The sequence below is a fragment of the Lycium ferocissimum genome, chromosome 11, assembly GCF_029784015.1.
Source record: "Lycium ferocissimum isolate CSIRO_LF1 chromosome 11, AGI_CSIRO_Lferr_CH_V1, whole genome shotgun sequence".
Taxonomy (NCBI): domain Eukaryota; kingdom Viridiplantae; phylum Streptophyta; class Magnoliopsida; order Solanales; family Solanaceae; genus Lycium; species Lycium ferocissimum.
Window position 1 is genome coordinate 56705043 of NC_081352.1, and position 18411 is coordinate 56723453.

General features: G+C 37.7%; 1 protein-coding gene across 1 annotated transcript; it reads left to right on the forward strand.

The window, feature by feature from the left end:
* The first annotated feature begins 2327 nt into the window (after positions 1 to 2327).
* On the forward strand, positions 2328 to 7580 carry LOC132037548 (glycerophosphocholine acyltransferase 1-like). The gene is made up of 8 exons (XM_059428073.1): positions 2328 to 2744; positions 2853 to 2942; positions 3922 to 3979; positions 4099 to 4199; positions 4711 to 4806; positions 4890 to 4983; positions 6257 to 6494; positions 6687 to 7580. Exons 1-8 carry the CDS (start codon positions 2661 to 2663, stop codon positions 7051 to 7053), a joined length of 1128 nt encoding a protein of 375 aa, XP_059284056.1. The 5' UTR covers positions 2328 to 2660; the 3' UTR covers positions 7054 to 7580.
* Positions 7581 to 18411: the final 10831 nt, after the last annotated feature.

Sequence of the window (18411 nt, forward strand, 5' to 3'; positions counted from 1 at the left end):
CTAATTAACAATAGATAAACAAATAAAAAAAAAAAGAAAAAAAAACGGGCGGTCAAATGCATGCTACTAAAAACGCACAAAAAATGCGCAAAACGAGTAATCCACCACAATTACACAATGACCATGCTTAGGTAATAATATATTTAACAATGTAATAGAAAATTCGTAGTGAAATACCTAGATTGAAGCTTTTTTTGAGTTTTTGAAATGTGTTCTACGCCGCTCTATTCCGAAATCTAACCTTAGAAACTTGTTCCTACACTTCAATATACCAAGAATATTGAGTTTTGGATTGAAAAACAACACGAAAATAGCGTTTTAAGGGGGTTGGGGACCATTGAATCGGGTTTAATGGCGGGTGGGGAACAAGTCGGGTCTGTGGTGGGGAAGGAGGGGGACGTTTATGTTAACCCCATTCACGCACGAATTAAAGGCCCAAAGTGCATTTTTGCAGTTTGGTCCTTTCACGCACGAATTTCGTGCGTGAAACCTATTAATGTATTTTTTTTTTTTTGTGCTAGTTTGGTTCAACTTTTTATTTTTTGTGCTACTAAAGTCACGGATTCGGTCAATCACCACCTATCCTTGAGGGGAAAATTATTACGCCAAATATTTTATGTTCGAAATATGTAGTCATTGTCTGATTTATCACTGGGCAGATATTTGAGTAATTTAGGCACATCCATGTAACATCCTAAATATTTAAAATAAAAATATTTAAGAATAATTTTGGAGACCTCCCTTCAGGCTAAGAGTGCTTTAATCTCCATTCTTATTTTCTTTGTAAATTGCAGAAAGCTGTAAGGAAAGAAGAGAAATTTAATTAAGTTTTTAAATTTATTTTTGAATAACTTGCTAAAAGAAGATAAAAATTTAGCAATTAGAAGAGTTTAATATTAAGTGCAAAACAGACTGGTTATAAAAAAAAATCATTAATAATTAATAGGTTTATAGATTTGTTACATAAAAAATTAAAATAAGGAGGTAAACGTAATATCATAAATCACGAGGTAGGTTAGTGTGATGAACCAAAACCTAGAGAAGGTCTTTGAAATTATCTCAAATATTTAGCCATTTCTCACGAAGTTTATCACTTTAAAGGCTTATTGACACATTGCATTTTTTAGAATTGAGGGCAAAATTAAGTATTTTTGAATTAGTTCAACTCTTAAGTGAAATATATATTTGAGAAAAAAATAAAATTCACCGGCTTGACTAATTATATGTCGTTATAGTTTTTTTCCCCATAACTTTCCTGAAAGTGAATAAATCCGTGAATAGGAGGGGAAAACAAAAGAAAAAAGAAACATCGGTGGGATCGAAAATCCAAACTTGTGAAGTTACAAAATATAACACCAATCACAATTAAAAAACACGTACTCACACTCAACTTTTATATCAAATTAGAATAATTGAATCTTTAAATTATAAGATAAAGGGAGAATTATAAATTAATTATGTTGAAGTGACAAAGATATTCATGCAACATTCTTGATTTATAGCGTAAAATCGCGCGTATAATTTTCTTCTATCTATAGTTTGAATTCTACATGTAAATACACTTATTTAAAATAAATTTCATAGAAAAATAAGAGAAAATAAATAATTACATTCTCAATTTGTTCTTTTCTTCCCCTATGCACCTTAAATTTGCGTGATAATAATTTCACATAAAACAAATTTATGGGAAGTATAGGACCTTCACCAACTTAACGTGTATGGTTGGCAAAAGGAACAAGTTGAGGATTAGGATGTGTTTCGTCTGAAGGAAAATATTTCCCCAAAATTCTTTTCTATTTTATGGTGTTTAGTTGCATTAAATATTTTGAAAAATACTTTCCTGTGAAAAATGTTTTCATCAAAATAGAAAAACATGTTTTTCTTACAAATTTGAGTGAAAATATTTTCCGAATAAAATAAAAACAAATCAATGCATTCCAATCCACCCCTTACACTATCCACCCACCACCTTACCGGCCTACCCCACCCAGTAGGTGATGAAGTCAAATTTTATTTTAAGGGGTTTAAAAGTGTAGAAAGTAAGCAAGCGAAAAAAGTCGAAAAGAGGATTGACTTGTCTCTTTTAAATATATATAAAAAGAATAATTTTAGCAATTGTATAAATAATGTAATTTTTTAGAATGAGGCACTTGGTATCTCTTTCCATTTCCGTCCGACAAACCTACCACCCCCCAAACCCCACCCTATCCCCCATACCCAATACCTCCCACACCCCCACCTCAACCCTCCTACCCTACTACCACTAGAAGTTGCACAATTAAATTCAAAAATTGTTGATTTGAATATATGCAAATGCTCACACACTCTTAATCATGTATTCGGCGAAAAAGAAAATGAAGAAGACAGACATAAAGGATATCACGCCATATTACGTGTATACATGGGATTGTGTGCTCTTGAAAAAACAAATCAACAAAAATAAAATAAAATAAAAAGGGAAAAAGCATTTTAATAAACAAAAGAATGAATATTTTTTGCTAAAGAAGGCAATCACAGATTTAATAACATAAATGATCAAATCATCTAAGTATAAATTCTCTGATTTAAATAACCCATTACTGAATTCGAGAAGAAAGATATCCGATATTTAAACCACGAGCAACACATCATATTCATCACTTTGTTGAATAATAGAAATTATGTCAAGTAACGAAGAATCAATGGAAGATAGCAATGACCGTTCATTTGGGAAGGTCAAACAACGTTTCAAAGATCGATCTCAGGTACATATTTGTGTTTCTATTCTTGTTTCCATGGTGGTTTTTTTATTGCAGTTTACGTGTTTGAAGAATTGCCTGAATGGGTGGTATGTTATTGTGGTGTTTGCGTAGAAAACGAAGGAGAAAACGAAACAGATCTTGTCAAAGCAAGCTGCCCAGATCGCTAAAAGGGCTGAGGAACATGAAAGATTCATTAACAAGGTTTGTATATCTAAGTTTACTCACACGCAATTTAGAATTACATTGCATATACTGCTTTTTTGCTGTTTTATGTGATTTTTTCCTATGTTTTGAGTTGATACAATAAATTGTGTGTGTTTGGGATGAAGGAAAATGTTATCTTGGAAAAGAAGTACTCCCTCCGTATCCCAATTTAAGCGTTATACTTTCCCTTTTGGTTTGTCCCAAAAAGAGTGTATGTTTCGAACCTTTCACTGTGAGTTTATAACGAATTTAAAAAACGTTTTAGTATATTATACACATTTTAATTTAGGAGCACACGAATTTAAAAGTCTCTTTATTTTTTGAACTAAAATGCTAGTCGGTAAAGATCATAAATTGGGATGGAAGGAGTATTTCTTTTACTTATTTTCTAGTGTTTACTTATTTTCTAGTGTTTGGTAAGTAAGCAAAAGGATACTATCCCGAGAGCATTTCTATGTAATCTAGCAGAATATTATGGGGGTTGGATGGGGTAGGTAGTGGGGGTTCGGGGGTGGGACAGTGGCGGAGCCATAGCCAAGCAACACCCTAAGGCCGAGAAATTATACCGTGTAGACATGTCAATTATTACGTATTACAGATGTATATTACATATTGAACACCCTTAATAATATAAATTCGAACACCCTTGACAAGAATTTCTAGCTCCGCCACTGAAGTGGGAAGGGGTGGGGGGTTGGGGGGCATTGAGTGGGTGGGTTGGAGACAATGAACTTGGAATGTCAGTTATAGAACTTGTTTTCCTACTTACATTAGGGAGGTCATTTTCCTCATTTTTAAGGAACTTATTTTCCAAAGAAAATGTTTTTCAAAAGTTTTGACCAACCAAACGTATAAAAATTGGAGAACTTTTTCTGGAAAATGCTTTCCTCCATACCAAACACACTCCAAATCTTTGTGTACAATATTATACATGATTTCTTTAAAGCAGTATTAATTGGACTTGTGATGTTTGCAGGTGACACATCTGATGGGTGTTCTTGGGTTTGGGGCATTTTGCTTTATTTTGGGTGCAAGTGAGTGAAATTTCTAGTCTTCAGCTCTTTGCTTGATGGAATTGCTCCTTTGTGAATTTTAATCTAGTTCTTTGTGTTAGCTTTCTTTTTGACTGTTTAATGGCTGGTTCAATGCTCAGGGCCAAAGGATATTCGATATGTTTACTGTTTGTTCTATGTCATCTTTGTTCCTCTGAGATGGATCTACTATAGATACAAGAAATGGCATTACTATCTTTTGGTAAGCCCAGCTTCACCTGTACAATTTGTGTTTTTTTAGCTTAATATTTCATATGGCAGTTTCATAACTGGTAGTAGAAGCAAACAATGTAGTTGATCGCCTATCCAAAGGATTTCATGTAGTTATAGTTTACAGTATGAAATTTTGAGTTGTTGGCTGTTGTAATCTCACACTCTTAAATCTATCTGTTTACTTATTTATTTCTATTTACTAAACAATGCAAAATCAGGATCTTAAATGAAATGGGATGAAACATAATGATTCATAGGAGAAAGGCCAATAACAACTATCACTGATAGACTAGCATATTTATTTGGTGCTTCGGCATTTTGAATTTTCCTAAATAACATCCATGAAACGTTTACGTTGTTAATCCCAAATTTCAAGTCCTACTATTTCACTTGCTACGCGGAATTCAATCTTTAAAGCATAGGAATAAAGTTTCTGTTCCTTTCATGTCTAGTTATTCCTGGTTGTTGGGAAAATGATTTGAATTCGGGCTTCCTTGTAGGACTTCTGCTATTATGCAAACACAATTTTCTTAATCGCGCTTATGTTTTTCCCTACTAAGGAGAAGCTATTCATGGTTTGTTTCTCGTTCGCAGAGGTAAACATCTTTTTGAAAGGTCCTTAATACTAATTTTAAGATTCACCTCTCTTAAGTTGTTATTCTCTTTCACATAATTGCAGGGACCTCTAGCATGGGCATTGATTGTTTGGCGCTGTAGCTTAGTTTTTAGTTCAGTTGATAAAATTGTCAGTGTCTTCATACATCTTTTACCTGGTAAGTAGGGCATTCTTCTGTTTTCCTATTGCGGCCTGTAGCAACTTATTTGCGCCCACCATGGAGATCACTGCAGTGAGTTATGAACTAAGGCAACTTCCATTCTGAAAATAAGAGAATGTCTTGTTTTGGTTGTGGTCTCGTTCTAAGGATCTAGATTTTGAGTTCAGTGTTGCTTTATAACTTCTAGTAGATCGCATGTTGGATTGTCCATTTGGAGTACTCATTTCTCTGCTCTTTGATTAGAGAGCTTGGTGTTGTCTATGTTTTGTTTCATTGTCAAAGTATTTGTATCAAGGTGTAATTGCTACCGGGGATTAGTTGTGTAAAAAGATTCTTTTTAAAAGGAAAAGGAAAAGGAAAAGGAAAAGAAAAAGGTGATGTGGGAAATGAGGTTTATTAATATTCCTCTCTTGAAGAATCTGCCCTGTTTGTGTCATTTTTTTTTTTAACCCGCAACCGCTACCCTTTGGGTGCACACAGGGTAAACCCCGCTCCTGTGTAATAGCCCGAAAACCACACAGGAGAGATAACCCGCACTAGCTATGCCATGTGCGACGAGCTCGACCCAGAAGGCAAAATCCCCTACTTTTGAGGCAGGGGGTTTCGAACCTGAGAGCTCTATTATGAAAGCCACATACTCAACCAACCGAGCCACCCTTGCAGGTTTTCTGTTTGTGTCATGTTTTCCATTTTGTGATGCATAATATTAGTTACGATCATGCCTTTGCTAATGATATTTGATTTGATCAATTTAGCTTTTCCCTTAAATTTCTTGTTTAATTTGCATTGTTACAGTATAGGTCAACAGTAGGTTCATTGTGAAAAAGGTACTTTCAATACTTTCAATTTTTTTTTTATGTCTGGTACCATGCTTCGAGAGTGTTTAATTCCTTTGAAAGCTAATACGTCAAAGTCTGTCAGAGACCTTATTTGTAATTATCTGATTGTTCTACTTCTGCTGCAGCAAATTGTGTAAAACACTCAGTAATTTTTTTCTTGATGAAAAGGAAAATATATAAAACGCTCAATAATTAATCAGCCTTTAGTGCTGCACTGTGTGAATTACCTAGAAGTAGTAAGCTATCGGTTCAGAGATCATAAGATGTTTATGTGACCATTGTATTACATATGACATGTATGACATAGCTTTTGTGATCCTTGTTCTTACTTTTTCCAACGAATTAGAAAGTGTGCTCGTCTTCTCCCCATATTAATTTTCAGAACTCTTGGCTAGTTTAAATTGATTACCTCCAACTATTCTGATCTGCAGGGTTGGTTTTCTTCACAATTCGCTGGTGGGATCCTGAGTTTTTTGGAGCTATGCATCCTGAAGGGACTCCAGAACGAGCATCATGGCCCTATGTAGAAAGCCAATCCTACCTTTGGACTTGGCTATTTTGGGTTCCATTAGCTGCATACTTTCTCTGGCAGGTTCTCTATTATCTCATAGTAGAAGTCCTACGTCGACAGAGACTTCTGCGAGACCCTGAAGTCATGACATCTTACAGGTAGTCATTTTAGTGTTGTAATTTTTGCAGCCTATGATGAAGCCCTTTTTTTTTTGGTGTATGTACCTTCCATTCTCCATATGTGCCTTCTTGTGCTAGTTTATGAACGTCACCGTGGGTCATTATGTTTAGTTTGTTCGTGGCTGTTGTATTGTGGTTGGTGTTGATTCTGTTGTATTCATCATTTGGTAGGGAGATGTCCAAAAAAGCACAGAAAGCAAACAACATATGGTGGCGCGTTAGTGGTTTGCTCGGGGATCAGAATCGCTTGTTTATGTATATTCTGCTCCAGGCCATATTTACGATAGCAACTACAGCGCTCACAGTGCCCATATTTCTGTCATATAAGTTCCATGTTGTATTCCAAATACTAAAGGTTTCAGCATCTATTTGGAATGGTGGAAACTTCATGCTAGATGTGATGCCTAGGCAAGTGATTCTCAAGGAGGAAAAGAAAAAATCAAAGATGCCAACTATCCCCGACCAGAACGATCAGACTTCTTTGCAGGAGAGTGCAACAGAAACTAATAATGCTTCTGAAACAGTCCATTCTGAATAATGGAAACTACCTGATTTGGAGTGGTCATCATCTGACTCAGCTGTTTGTTAACTTTTCTATCCGTTTTACAAATGAATGAAAGGTTTAAGTTCTGTGACTCAACTTGTAGATTTGGTGAAAGGAAAAATGAACTATCTTCATTCTGTTGTGAATCATATCTGAATATTTATCTGTGCTAGTGCTCCAGATTTTGTAGATTCGGTGAAAAAAGATTAACCAAGCTCTTGATATGCCCCTGCAATTATTAAGAATAAAGGAGCAGAAATGAGTAATACTATTAGCTTGCGGAGGAGTACACTACAGGTGGTTGGAGTTAGTTATAAGTTTTTCTAGTTTACACATTAGTCCCTTATGTTTATAAGTACAGGTTCCATATATTACGCAATTATCTTATTGTATTTCTATTTTGATCATATTCAGTCCCTCAGCTAAGTCACACTTTGTGGATGTCTTAGCTGAGTATATGTACTGGCTGAAGGAGAGAATGAAGTATGAATGAGGATCTATAGTTTTTCTTCCTTTCCATAGCTTGTTATTGCATTTTCAATTTCGTATTGTTTGGATTCACGTCAGTGGTATCGGAGCTCTGTCCTCGCACTGTGGGTGGTCAGCCATGGCTGTCGACATGAAAGGAGTGCTAGATCGTTTGGATAAAATAGTAGTGGAAATGGGAGAGTTCGTGGCGAGGCAAACCCAGCTGGAATCGGTGCACGAGAAGTCTTATAGGGAGCTTTGGGAATCAATTGGGGCGGGAAAGAGGGTTGATCGTTACAAATTGCCGGTGATTAGTGAAGAATCCGAGGTGGAGCTATATTCGCTAACTGAAGGTCCGACTTGGTCAATAGGTATGGGTACTAGTACTTATGGGTCTTCTCCTCAAAGAAATTCCGCTTTAATGGAATCTTCTTCCCCAAATTACTCACCCCAAATCCCTAATTCCTCCAAACTTGGGTCATCCGCACAGCTTATACCCTCGTCCTCAAATTATTCGCCCCGGTTCCAATTCCTAAATTCTACTCATCCTAGCTCAATCACACAGGTCCAATTGGCTCCTCGTGTTCATATCCCAACTCCTACGCCATCAATTCCAACTCACCGTAATCCCACTCCTTCTATTCAATATCCCCACCAACCTTACCTTACAACTCAAATTCCACCTTATCCCTCAAGTTTTTCCCATAATAATTACCACCATAACTCATTCCATCAACTTACCCCTCCAACCCACCCTTATCACAATCTATGTTGAAATACTCTAAAATCGAATTCCCTAGGTTCAATGGCAAAAAATTTCAGGATTGGTGGTATAAGGTAGAATAATTCTTTTCCCTTGATGAAGTTCAACCTCATCAAAGAGTATCAGTAGCTGCACTGCACTGCACTTTGATGATGTAGCAATTCAATGGCATCAGGCGTATATGAAGAGTAGACAACACCTACCTCTTCCTAGTTGGGAGAAGTATGTCTTTGCCCTCTCTGATCGATTTGGTTCTGAGTATGATGACCCCATGAGTGAATTGCTTAAGTTGAGACAAACAGGGTGTGTAGCAGATTTTCAGGAGGTTTTGATAGAGCAAAGACCCGACTCAATTTGGACACTAGACATGTTATTAGCATATTCTTGAATGGGTTAAAACCTGAACAAGGAGATGCAGTTAAGTTACTCAACCCCTATTCATTGCCCCAAGCTTACCACATTGCTAGGATTCAAGAGTCCAATTTCCAGAAACAATTTGAAGCTATGAAACAACCTTATTTCACTAATCAGATTACCAATAAATCTGGTGTCCCAATCTCAGCTTACACTACCCAAAAACCCACAACAACCCCTGTTAACCACCTTCTCAAATCACTTACTATTAGTTTCCCTGATAAATCTAGAAGGAGGAGACTTAACCCTGCAGAGCTGAGTGATAAGAGGGCAAAGGGACTTTGTTATGCTTGTAATGAGAAGTATTTACCTGGCCATGTCTGTAAATCTAAAGCACAATTATATTTGCTACAGTTGGAGGAGGGGGAAGTAGAAGATCTTGTGGAGGATGAAAAAATGTTGGTTGAAGAAGTAGCAGAGACATGTGAAATATCCATTCATGCCTTGAGTGGCACTAAGGGATATAGGACCCTTAGACTCACTGGATATTGACACAAAAAGGCAATGAACATTCTCATAGACACAAGGTCCAGCCATAACATCATTGATAGTGCTTTGGTTGCTAGGATGAGATGGACTATAGAACCACGTAAATTCTTCAACGGATGCTAGCAGTCGATGGAAACTCGGTTCCCCGTTGCTGCGTATGCGAAAAGTAGAATGGTTGTTACAAAGTCTTTTTGTTTTCAAAGCTGATTTTCTAATTTTTCCCTTGGGAACTTGTGATGTAGTACTTGGGTTTCAGTGGCTTAGTGAATTGGGTGATATACTGTTTAACTTTAGTAGATGACCATGCAGTTTGAGTATCAAGGACAGTTGGTTGCACTACAAGGCATGAATCCACAAATGCAACTTGTGAACTCTGACTCCTTGCACAGACTGCAAGGGGAACATGCTTAAATTTTCATGATTAGAGTTGTTCATAATGAGGGTAAAGAGGAGAGATTGATAGAGGGGCCAAACATCAACCATGAACCACCAGAGATTCAGGCAGTTCTGGAGGAGCATAGAGACTTGTTTGAGGAACCTAAGGATCTTCCACCCTCAAGAGGATCCTTTGAACATTCCTTTACAGGAAGGTCATAGGGCAGTAAATAACAGACCATCTGAGATATTCACCTAGGCAGAAGGATATCATTGAGACAATGGTGTCTGGACTTCTGACTCAAGGACTGATCCAGTATAGCTGCAGTCCTTTTGCATCCCCAGTTGTGTTAGTTGGGAAAAAGGGTGGTAACTGGAGGATGTGTGTAGATTACATGGCACTTAACCAAATTACCATAAAGGATTGTTTCCTATTCCTATAATTGAGGAGTTATTGGGTGAATTGGGAGGATCACAAATTTATTCTAAGATTGACCTTAGGTCTGGATATAACCAAATCAAGATGGCCCCTGCTAATATACATAAGACAGCTTTCAGGACCCACTCAGGTCACTTTGAGTATTTGGTTATGCCATTTGGGCTAACCAGCATAACTAATGCTCCTTCCAGTTTTCAGGGATTAATGAACCATATTTTCAAAGACCATTTGAGAAAATTTATTATGGTTTTCTTTGATGATATATTGGTGTTCAGTCAGAATTTACAAGCTCATGTTGCTCATTTAAAAACCACTTTTGAATTGCTTAAGCAACAATTATTAATTGTTTGCTAGAAGGTCTAAGTGTGTATTTGCTGCTTCAAGAATTGAATACTTAGGATACTTGATATCTTCTCAAGGAGTAGAGACTGACCCTAAGAAAATATTTGCAGTTTGAGATTAGCCAGTTCCCACCAACCTCAAATAGTTAAGGGGGTTCTTGGGATTATCAGGGTACTATAGAAGGTTTATCAAGGGGTATGGTAGGATCAGCAGGCCCTTAACTGACCTATTGAAGAAAGGAGGTTTTAAATAGTCTAACAAAGGCAACTGCAGCGTTTCAAGCTCTCGAAAAAGCTTTAACTTCAGCACCAGTTCTTGCTTTACCAGATTTTTCTGTGCCATTCATAGTTGAGATTGATGCCTGTGATTTGGGCCTGGGGCTGTTTTGATGCAACTTGGTCGACCGGTATCTTACCTTAGTAAAGGTCTCTCTGGTTAGAAACTAGCTCTTTCTGTTTATGGTAAAGAGCCGTTAGCTCTGGTGATGGCAGTAACCAAATGGGAACAATACTTACCAGGAAATCACTTCACTGTAAGGACAGGCCAGAAAGCATTAAAATTTCTGTTGGATCAAAAGCTACATACAGGTTCTCAACTCAAGCGGATCACCAAGTTGATGCAATTTGACTTTGCTATTGAACATAAGAAAGGTAAGGAAAATAAGGCAGATGATGCCTTATCTAGAATTCCTGTTGTGGAGTTAGCTACCCTTTCTCTATCTACTATTAGAACTGATTTACTTCAAACCATAATGGATAGTTGGAAACTAGATGATCACTTACTTGCTTTGATCCAACAAATGGAGCAGTCCAAAGAGGAAATACAAGGTTATACTTATCTCAACTACCAATTTAGGAGAAAAGGGAAGCTGGTCATTGGACCAGATGCTTCCTTGAAGACTGAGATCCTACAACTCTGGCATTCTTCTCCAATGGGAGGTCACTCTGGGATGGATCACACTTATAGAAGGATAGCTGCTCTATTCTATTAGATGGGGATGAAGAAAGAGGTTGAAACATATGTCAAGAAGTGTTCAGTTTGCCAGAAGAGCAAGGCTGATTCTGCTGCTTACCCAGGTCTGTTGCAACCTTTAAATATACCTGCTCTAGCTTGGAGTAGTATTAGTATGGACTTCATTAAAGGGTTGCCGACATCTAAGGAAAAATCTGTGATTTGGGTAGTTGTTGACAGGCTTACCATGTATGCCCACTTCTTTGCAATTGCCCATCCTTATACTGCTCCTGAACTGGCTTCTTTGTTCATGGAAAATATATTTAAGTTACATGGGATGCCTGATGACATAGTGAGTGACAAAGATCCAATTTTTACAAGCAAATTGTAGCAAGAGTTGTTTGTTATTCAGGGGGTTGAATTGCACACTTCCATTGCATATCACCCTCAGTCTGATGGCCAGACTGAGGTGGTCAACAGATGTTTGGAGACTTACCTTAGGTGCTATGTGCTGATTCACCTTCTGATTGGGCTATGTGTTTACCTTATACTGAGTGGTGGTATAACACCACTTTCCGTACCTCTAATCAAACTACCCCTTTTGAAGCACTCTATCGTCAACCACCACCTTTACACTTACCCTACTTGGCTGGAGAGTATGTCCTACCGAAGTGGACAGGAGTGTTACACCCCGTAGTTCTGTACGTTGAAATTCGTAAGTGCCGGTCGTTTCAAGTATAGACTTTGGAGTTGGCCTTTAAGGATACATACGAGATTATATGCATTTATCTCAGGGTTATGAGGGTTTAAGTTTATATAATAAGTTACGGAAGGATTGGAGGGCAAGTGAATCAAGGAAATTAAGTTGTTGGACTTTGGAGAAAATATGAGGGGCAATTTTGGCCCTACTTGAGGAGAGGATATCTTTTAGGATACGAGGAGTTTTGAGGCAAAGCAAAGCCCAAAGTGAAGTTCATGAAGTCTAGTTTTCAACGCAGCAAACCGCTTGTCGATATGATATCGGAGTAAGGAGATATGGACGTTACATCCTGAGCTGGCAGGCTAGGGAAATGCTCTGCGCGTACGCGCCAGGAGGTGGCGCGAACGCATAGAAGGGGTGACAGACAACCCAGCGTGAACGCGCCACTACCCAGCACAAACGCGCTGAGTACTCTTTAGGTCGGTGCAACCCGAGCCTAAAATGTTATAAAAAGGGGTTACCCCTTTATTTCCTTATTCAAACATCCTCCAAGCTTCCCAAATTTTCTGGAAACTTCCACACACCAAAATTTTAACGCAAATTGAGTATAATCCCCAGATTTTTGGTCCAGACAGCGTACAGTTGTGATTATAAAATCGTATAGTGATAAGTCTTAGCTCAAGTTCAAGGAGGAAAGTGAAGGTATTGGGGTTATGGCGGGAGAAAGATATGAATCTCTTCTTATTAATATTAATTTTGGTTAGTTTCGAGGGTAAAACTACTAAACAGTCATATAATGAGTTGGTTAGTTGAGAAAGTTGGAAAACATCGGGTGGGATGTTTTATGGAACATAATGGTGTTGGTAATGATGTTGTTGATGTTGGTATTGTTGTTGTTGTTGGTTGTTGAATTGTGGTTTTGGGCTAGGCATATAAACAGGGGAGATGCTGCCCGAATTTCGACAGATTCTAAATGGAATTAAATTAAGGATTTGAGATGGGCGTATGACTTTGAGCCTAACAATAGTACGAATGGTTTATATGTAGATTTACGAGCTTGGAAGGATAACCGTTGCGTCGCTAAGGAGACCGCAAGGTATGTTAAGGCTAGTCCCTTTCTTTCCAAAGGCATGACTCCTTTCTTGTGTATTCATACATGTTTTCCCTAATGTCCTTATCCTCAAAAGTTAGAGATTCATGATTCCAATAATTTCTTATGATGCTAAGGATGAGTATGCTTTATAAAGATAATGATGATAATGGTGACTCTATTTTTAGAAGTTCCAAAGCTATGAATTTAATGCTATTATGAGATTAACGAGTTTATTTCATGATTTTCTTGAACTGTTCATTGTTGTTGACCTCACCTTATGAATTGTTCCTTCAAGGTGGGATAAAGCGATGATGATTATTCCATAGTATAAATCGGAGATTACCGACCTTACGTCACTCCGATAGAGTTGTAGCTTTCACTTAGGCTCTCATGCATGCTTTATAATTATGTATGTATTTTAATAACACCGTGCCGCCCAATAGGCGGCCGGGCGTACACACTTGTTGCGGTGGGCGCTTACGCCACGTACGCGGGAGGCCCGGACGCGGGATAATGATGATAATACCGTGCCTAAATGGCCGGGCATCATAACACCGTACCTATATGGTCGGACAGTTTACTTGTATGTATTTATAATGTTGTTTAAAAGAAGTTAAAGCTAGCATGCATGACATCCGCCTTAAGAGGCAATCAGATGTACAGGTTATCTCTTTACTTCATGTTGTGTTTCACGTTTCTTATTATGATATTATTCATGCCTTACATACTCAGTACATCGTTCGTGCGACGTCCTTTCTTGTGGACGGCGCACCATGCCGCGGGATCGGGTAGTCGACGGACGATCCAGACCCGGTAGGATCTCCTCTCGGCCGCGATCGGTGCACTCCATTGTTCGGAGGGCGGCACTCATTTTTGGTATGCTATTTTGCTATGTAGATATGTGGGTATGCGGTGGCCTTGTCTGTCTTATCTACGGCTTATATTCAGCAAGGTACGCCAAGGACAGTTGTAAATAGTGGAAGTGTGTGTAGCTTTGTGGTCTCTATTTTATGTTCGGTACATGCGGTGTCCACGTCGGTGTGTTGTTATCCTTTGTACGTACGCCTATATATATATATATATATATATATATATATATATATATATATATATATATATATATATATATATATATATATATATATATATATAATTATGAGTTTTCAAAGTAGAGTTTGTTGTATAAATTTTGCAGCGGATGCTATCGCTCAGTTATGAGTTGGAAATGGGCCACCAGGTTACTCACCATATGGCAAGTACGAGTTAGGGGTGCTTGGTTAATAGTGGTCGGGCACTCATCACGGCCCCTTGGTTTAGGGCGTGACAAGGAGTTTGCTTACTAGGGAGTTTAAAATTCAACTCTTGAAGTTTCACTTGACCAGGGCTCAATAGAGAATGGAATCCCAGGCTAACAAGAAGAGATCTGATAGGCAGTTTAAGGAAGGGGATTGGGTGTTTCTCAAGTAACAACCTCATAGACAGGTTATTATGTCTACTCAGCATTTTAGTAAGCTTTCTTTTAAGTATTATGGCCCATACATGGTCTCGCAGAAAGTGGGAACTGTTGCTTATAAACTGGCTCTTCCCCCTGAGTTACTTATCTATCCTACTTTTCATGTCTCCTTTGCTCAACCCTTGTTATGAAATTCCTGAGCTCATTTCTCACCCTCCTGTGGTGCAACTGACTAGCCCTTACTGTCCTACACCTGTCAAGGTATTGGATAGGAGGATGATTCAAAAGGGGAGTAAGGTTGTGGTTCAATTTCTCGTCCAGTGGGAGCATTTACCAAAGGATCAAGATTCATGGGAGGATGTTAATGCTTTGAAGGTTCGGTTTCCTACATTCCATCCTTGAGGACAAGGATTTTCTTTAGGGGGGTAGTATTGATATGCCCCTGCAATTATTAAGAATAAAGGTGCAGAAATGAGTAATACTATTAGCTTGCGGAGGAGTACACTACAGGTGGTTGGAGTTAGTTATAAGTTTTTCTAGTTTACACATTAGTCCCTTATGTTTATAAGTACAGGTTCCATATATTACGCAATTATCTTATTGTATTTCTATTTTGATCATATTCGGTCCCTCGGCTAAGTCACACTTTGTGGATGTCTTAATGAGTATATATCTTGGTCGAAGGAGAGAATGAAGTATGAATGAGGATCTATAGTTTTTCTTCCTTTCCATAGCTTGTTATTGCATTTTCAATTTCGTATTGTTTGGATTCACATAATCTCTCTTGTATTGTGAATTTGCAATTGAATGATGGGCGTGATTCAGTCTGTGTACCCAGGTGACACATGGTTTGTGAAATCTCTTTACCAATCTGAAAAGAGAAAGATTAACCAATTAAAAGAATCAAGGTAGTAAGGCACCCCATAGAATATTCAGTCGAGCTGAGCGCAGGTTAGTCCGTACAAGATGTTAGGTGTGGTCAATTGATTTTTGTAGTCAATCTGGCCCCTTTCTTAGTGTAATAGTTCAAAATCTTAAAGATAAAAGTAGAACTAAAGTAAGATAAGAATATATACTATAGCATGATCTTGCAGTTTGATCTATCGCTCGATGCACACAGGAAAATGGTGTAACAAAATCGCATGAAGAAAATGGTATACTAGCAACCAAAATTATCAAGTCACTAATCTCAAGTGAATTTTCAAGCTTCTCAGGTAGTTATCAAAAATTCTCTCTAGCCGAAACCCTAGTTTTCCATGCAAACCCTAGCTTAGGTCGGCCATCAAACTGAAAAAATGGCCACCACAGCCACTGGTCAGCCACCTTTGGTGGGTGACCTGCCCTCTTCTTCTCCCTTTACATCACTAAGCACAATCTCTAATCCACTGGAATCATCTAAGCCAAAATACAATGAGTTTTTCAAACCTGCAATTATGAGTCCCATGCAAAACCTTATTTCTATGTCGAATATTCCAATGAAACAGGTCTCGATTATTAATGGTACACCAGTTTTACGATGGACACAAAAGGAAGTTGATGAAATGGAAGTTATAGAGAATCTCAAACATGTAGCCATTGGGAAATTTTCGAATGGTTGGCCAGAACTGGAGGAGGTAAGAACCATTCTTCCTATACAATGTGGGATGAAAGGAAAGTGTCAAATTGGACTATTTCGATCTAGACATGTGTTGATTGTCTATTCTTAATGGAGGATTTTATTAAGCTTTGTTCAAAGGGTTCATATTATTTGTAGTCTAAGGATGGATACTCGTATCAAATGCGACCATTGATATATGATTCTAAGTTCAAGATTAATGAAGAAACTTCGACGGTAATTTCTTGGATATCGTTTCCCAATCTAATGCCAACATACTTTGTTCGCGAATCTTTGTTTTCACTTGCTACTACTGTTGGGGTCTCATTGCAACTTGATCATGCTACCATTAATCCTACTAGACCTAGTTTTGCTCGAGTCAAAGTGTTGGTAGATTTATTATATGATCTCCCAAAATTTGTTAATATAGAAATTGAGGATAAGGAGACAAAGGAGATTAGAGAAGATAAAGTGAAGATTCATTACGATTATCTTCCTAAATATTGTGGAGAATGTAGATTGCAAGGGCACAATGAGGATGAATGCGGGAATTTACATCCTGAACTTTTTGAGAAGGAACATTATCAAGAAGAAGAGGAACCTAGTATTGATAATGGGGCCAAAGATAAAGAAATAGCTGAGAAGCCTGTTATTGTCAATGGAGATAAAGGAAAGCAATAGCTGGGAGTAATGAAAAAGTAGTAGATGCTAAGAAACCTTTTGATCCTATTGCTGTTTAGGAGCATAAGAAGAAAAGAAATAACTATCACAGTAGAAGGAGTTTTAATGCTAGATTATTGTCAAGTGGTAAAGTGCTTGGTGATCCAGGTAACTAGAATGTTGTGAAGGACAATAGAGTCCTTGTTTTACCAGGACAAGGAGAATCTGAGAATGAGAAGGAGCATTGTTACACCTCGACAATTTCATGTCGTTGCGTCGTGAATAGACTAACGTCAGCTTAAGGCAAACATGAGGCCTTCATGACTATAAGAGGGTGATTGGCAACCTTAAGGCATATACGATAAGATTTTTAAGTTATATGACTTGGTGAAACTAGGCTCGTCAAAGGAAATGGAGTATAAGATATGTTTGGGAAGGATTTCATGGTTATCAAACTAACGAATATTTAGTGAGGTCTTGAGGACGAGTAATAATGTTCGTTAGATCGTTAAGGAGGTGTTACAAAAGTACCAAGAAGGTTCCATAAGGATTCGAGATCAAACGAAGCGACGAGAACGAATTTGGAAAAATTAGGGATTATACGGTCATATATACGGACCGTATATTTTATACGGCCTGTATACCTAACCGTAGAACCCTTCCAGTGAAGGGTGAGTTTCTAGAAGAAACATACGGTCCGTATAAATTATATGGTCCGTATAGTAGACCGTAGGTTTCGGGTCGGGTCCGGACTCTATTTTTATATATGCACGGTTTCCTTTTATTTTTCTCATTTTCCACTTCTCCAATCTTCCAAAAACCTCTAGAATTTTCTCTATATCACACTAACACATATAAAAGAAGGGAAATCAAAGATCAAACATCCAAAGTTGGTGAAATCAAAGGTGTGGATGCTTCCTAGGGTTGATAGAGATCAAGAATCTCTTTGGTGTTGGAGTTGAGTTTTTCTTAAGAGGAGTATTTTCATTCAAAGGACCATCTCTACATAAGCAAAGGTGAGTTTCACGATTATTTCATGTTAGTGATGGTGTTAAGTAGTTGAAGAACTTGAATTAGAAACAAGTATGGAATATGAGCTTAAGTATGCTAATAAGGGTATGATGAGTTGAAAGACAAGTTGAGTTATGATTCATGGTGTAAAATGAGTATAATATTATTATGAATGACACTAATGATATTGAGGAAGTATTATATGAATGATAAACATGATGATGTATTATAGTTATGGATATGGAGGATCTTGGAAGTTGAATAATGTCTAATTTGAAGGAGTTTACGTATTATGATATTATGGGTGTCGTTGTGATGTTTGGGAGCTATTTTATTGTATGAGGAAAAGTTGTTGAAACAAAGTAAATGCTGCCCAATTTTTGTTAGCCTTAGTCGCTTTAGTTTAAGCTTAAGTATACTTCCAACAATCTAATCTTCGTACGAACCCCTTTTGTATGTAGAATTGTGAATTCGGAAGGAGTGCACGAAGTCACTATCGTTAGGGAGATATAAAGGTATGTAAGGCTTGTCCCCTTCTTTCAAAGGCATGACTCGTGTTCTATAATTCTTTTTTTATACCCCCATGACCTTCTTATACCC

Excerpts from the sequence above, each read along its gene's own strand:
- LOC132037548 (XM_059428073.1), top strand. The coding sequence starts at position 2,661 with ATGTCAAGTAACGAAGAATCAATGGAAGATAGCAATGACCGTTCATTT. Across the intron at positions 2,745-2,852 it reads GTTTCAAAGATCGATCTCAG|AAAACGAAGGAGAAAACGAA; the intron begins GTACATATTTGT and ends GTGTTTGCGTAG. Across the intron at positions 4,807-4,889 it reads TTTGTTTCTCGTTCGCAGAG|GGACCTCTAGCATGGGCATT; the intron begins GTAAACATCTTT and ends ACATAATTGCAG.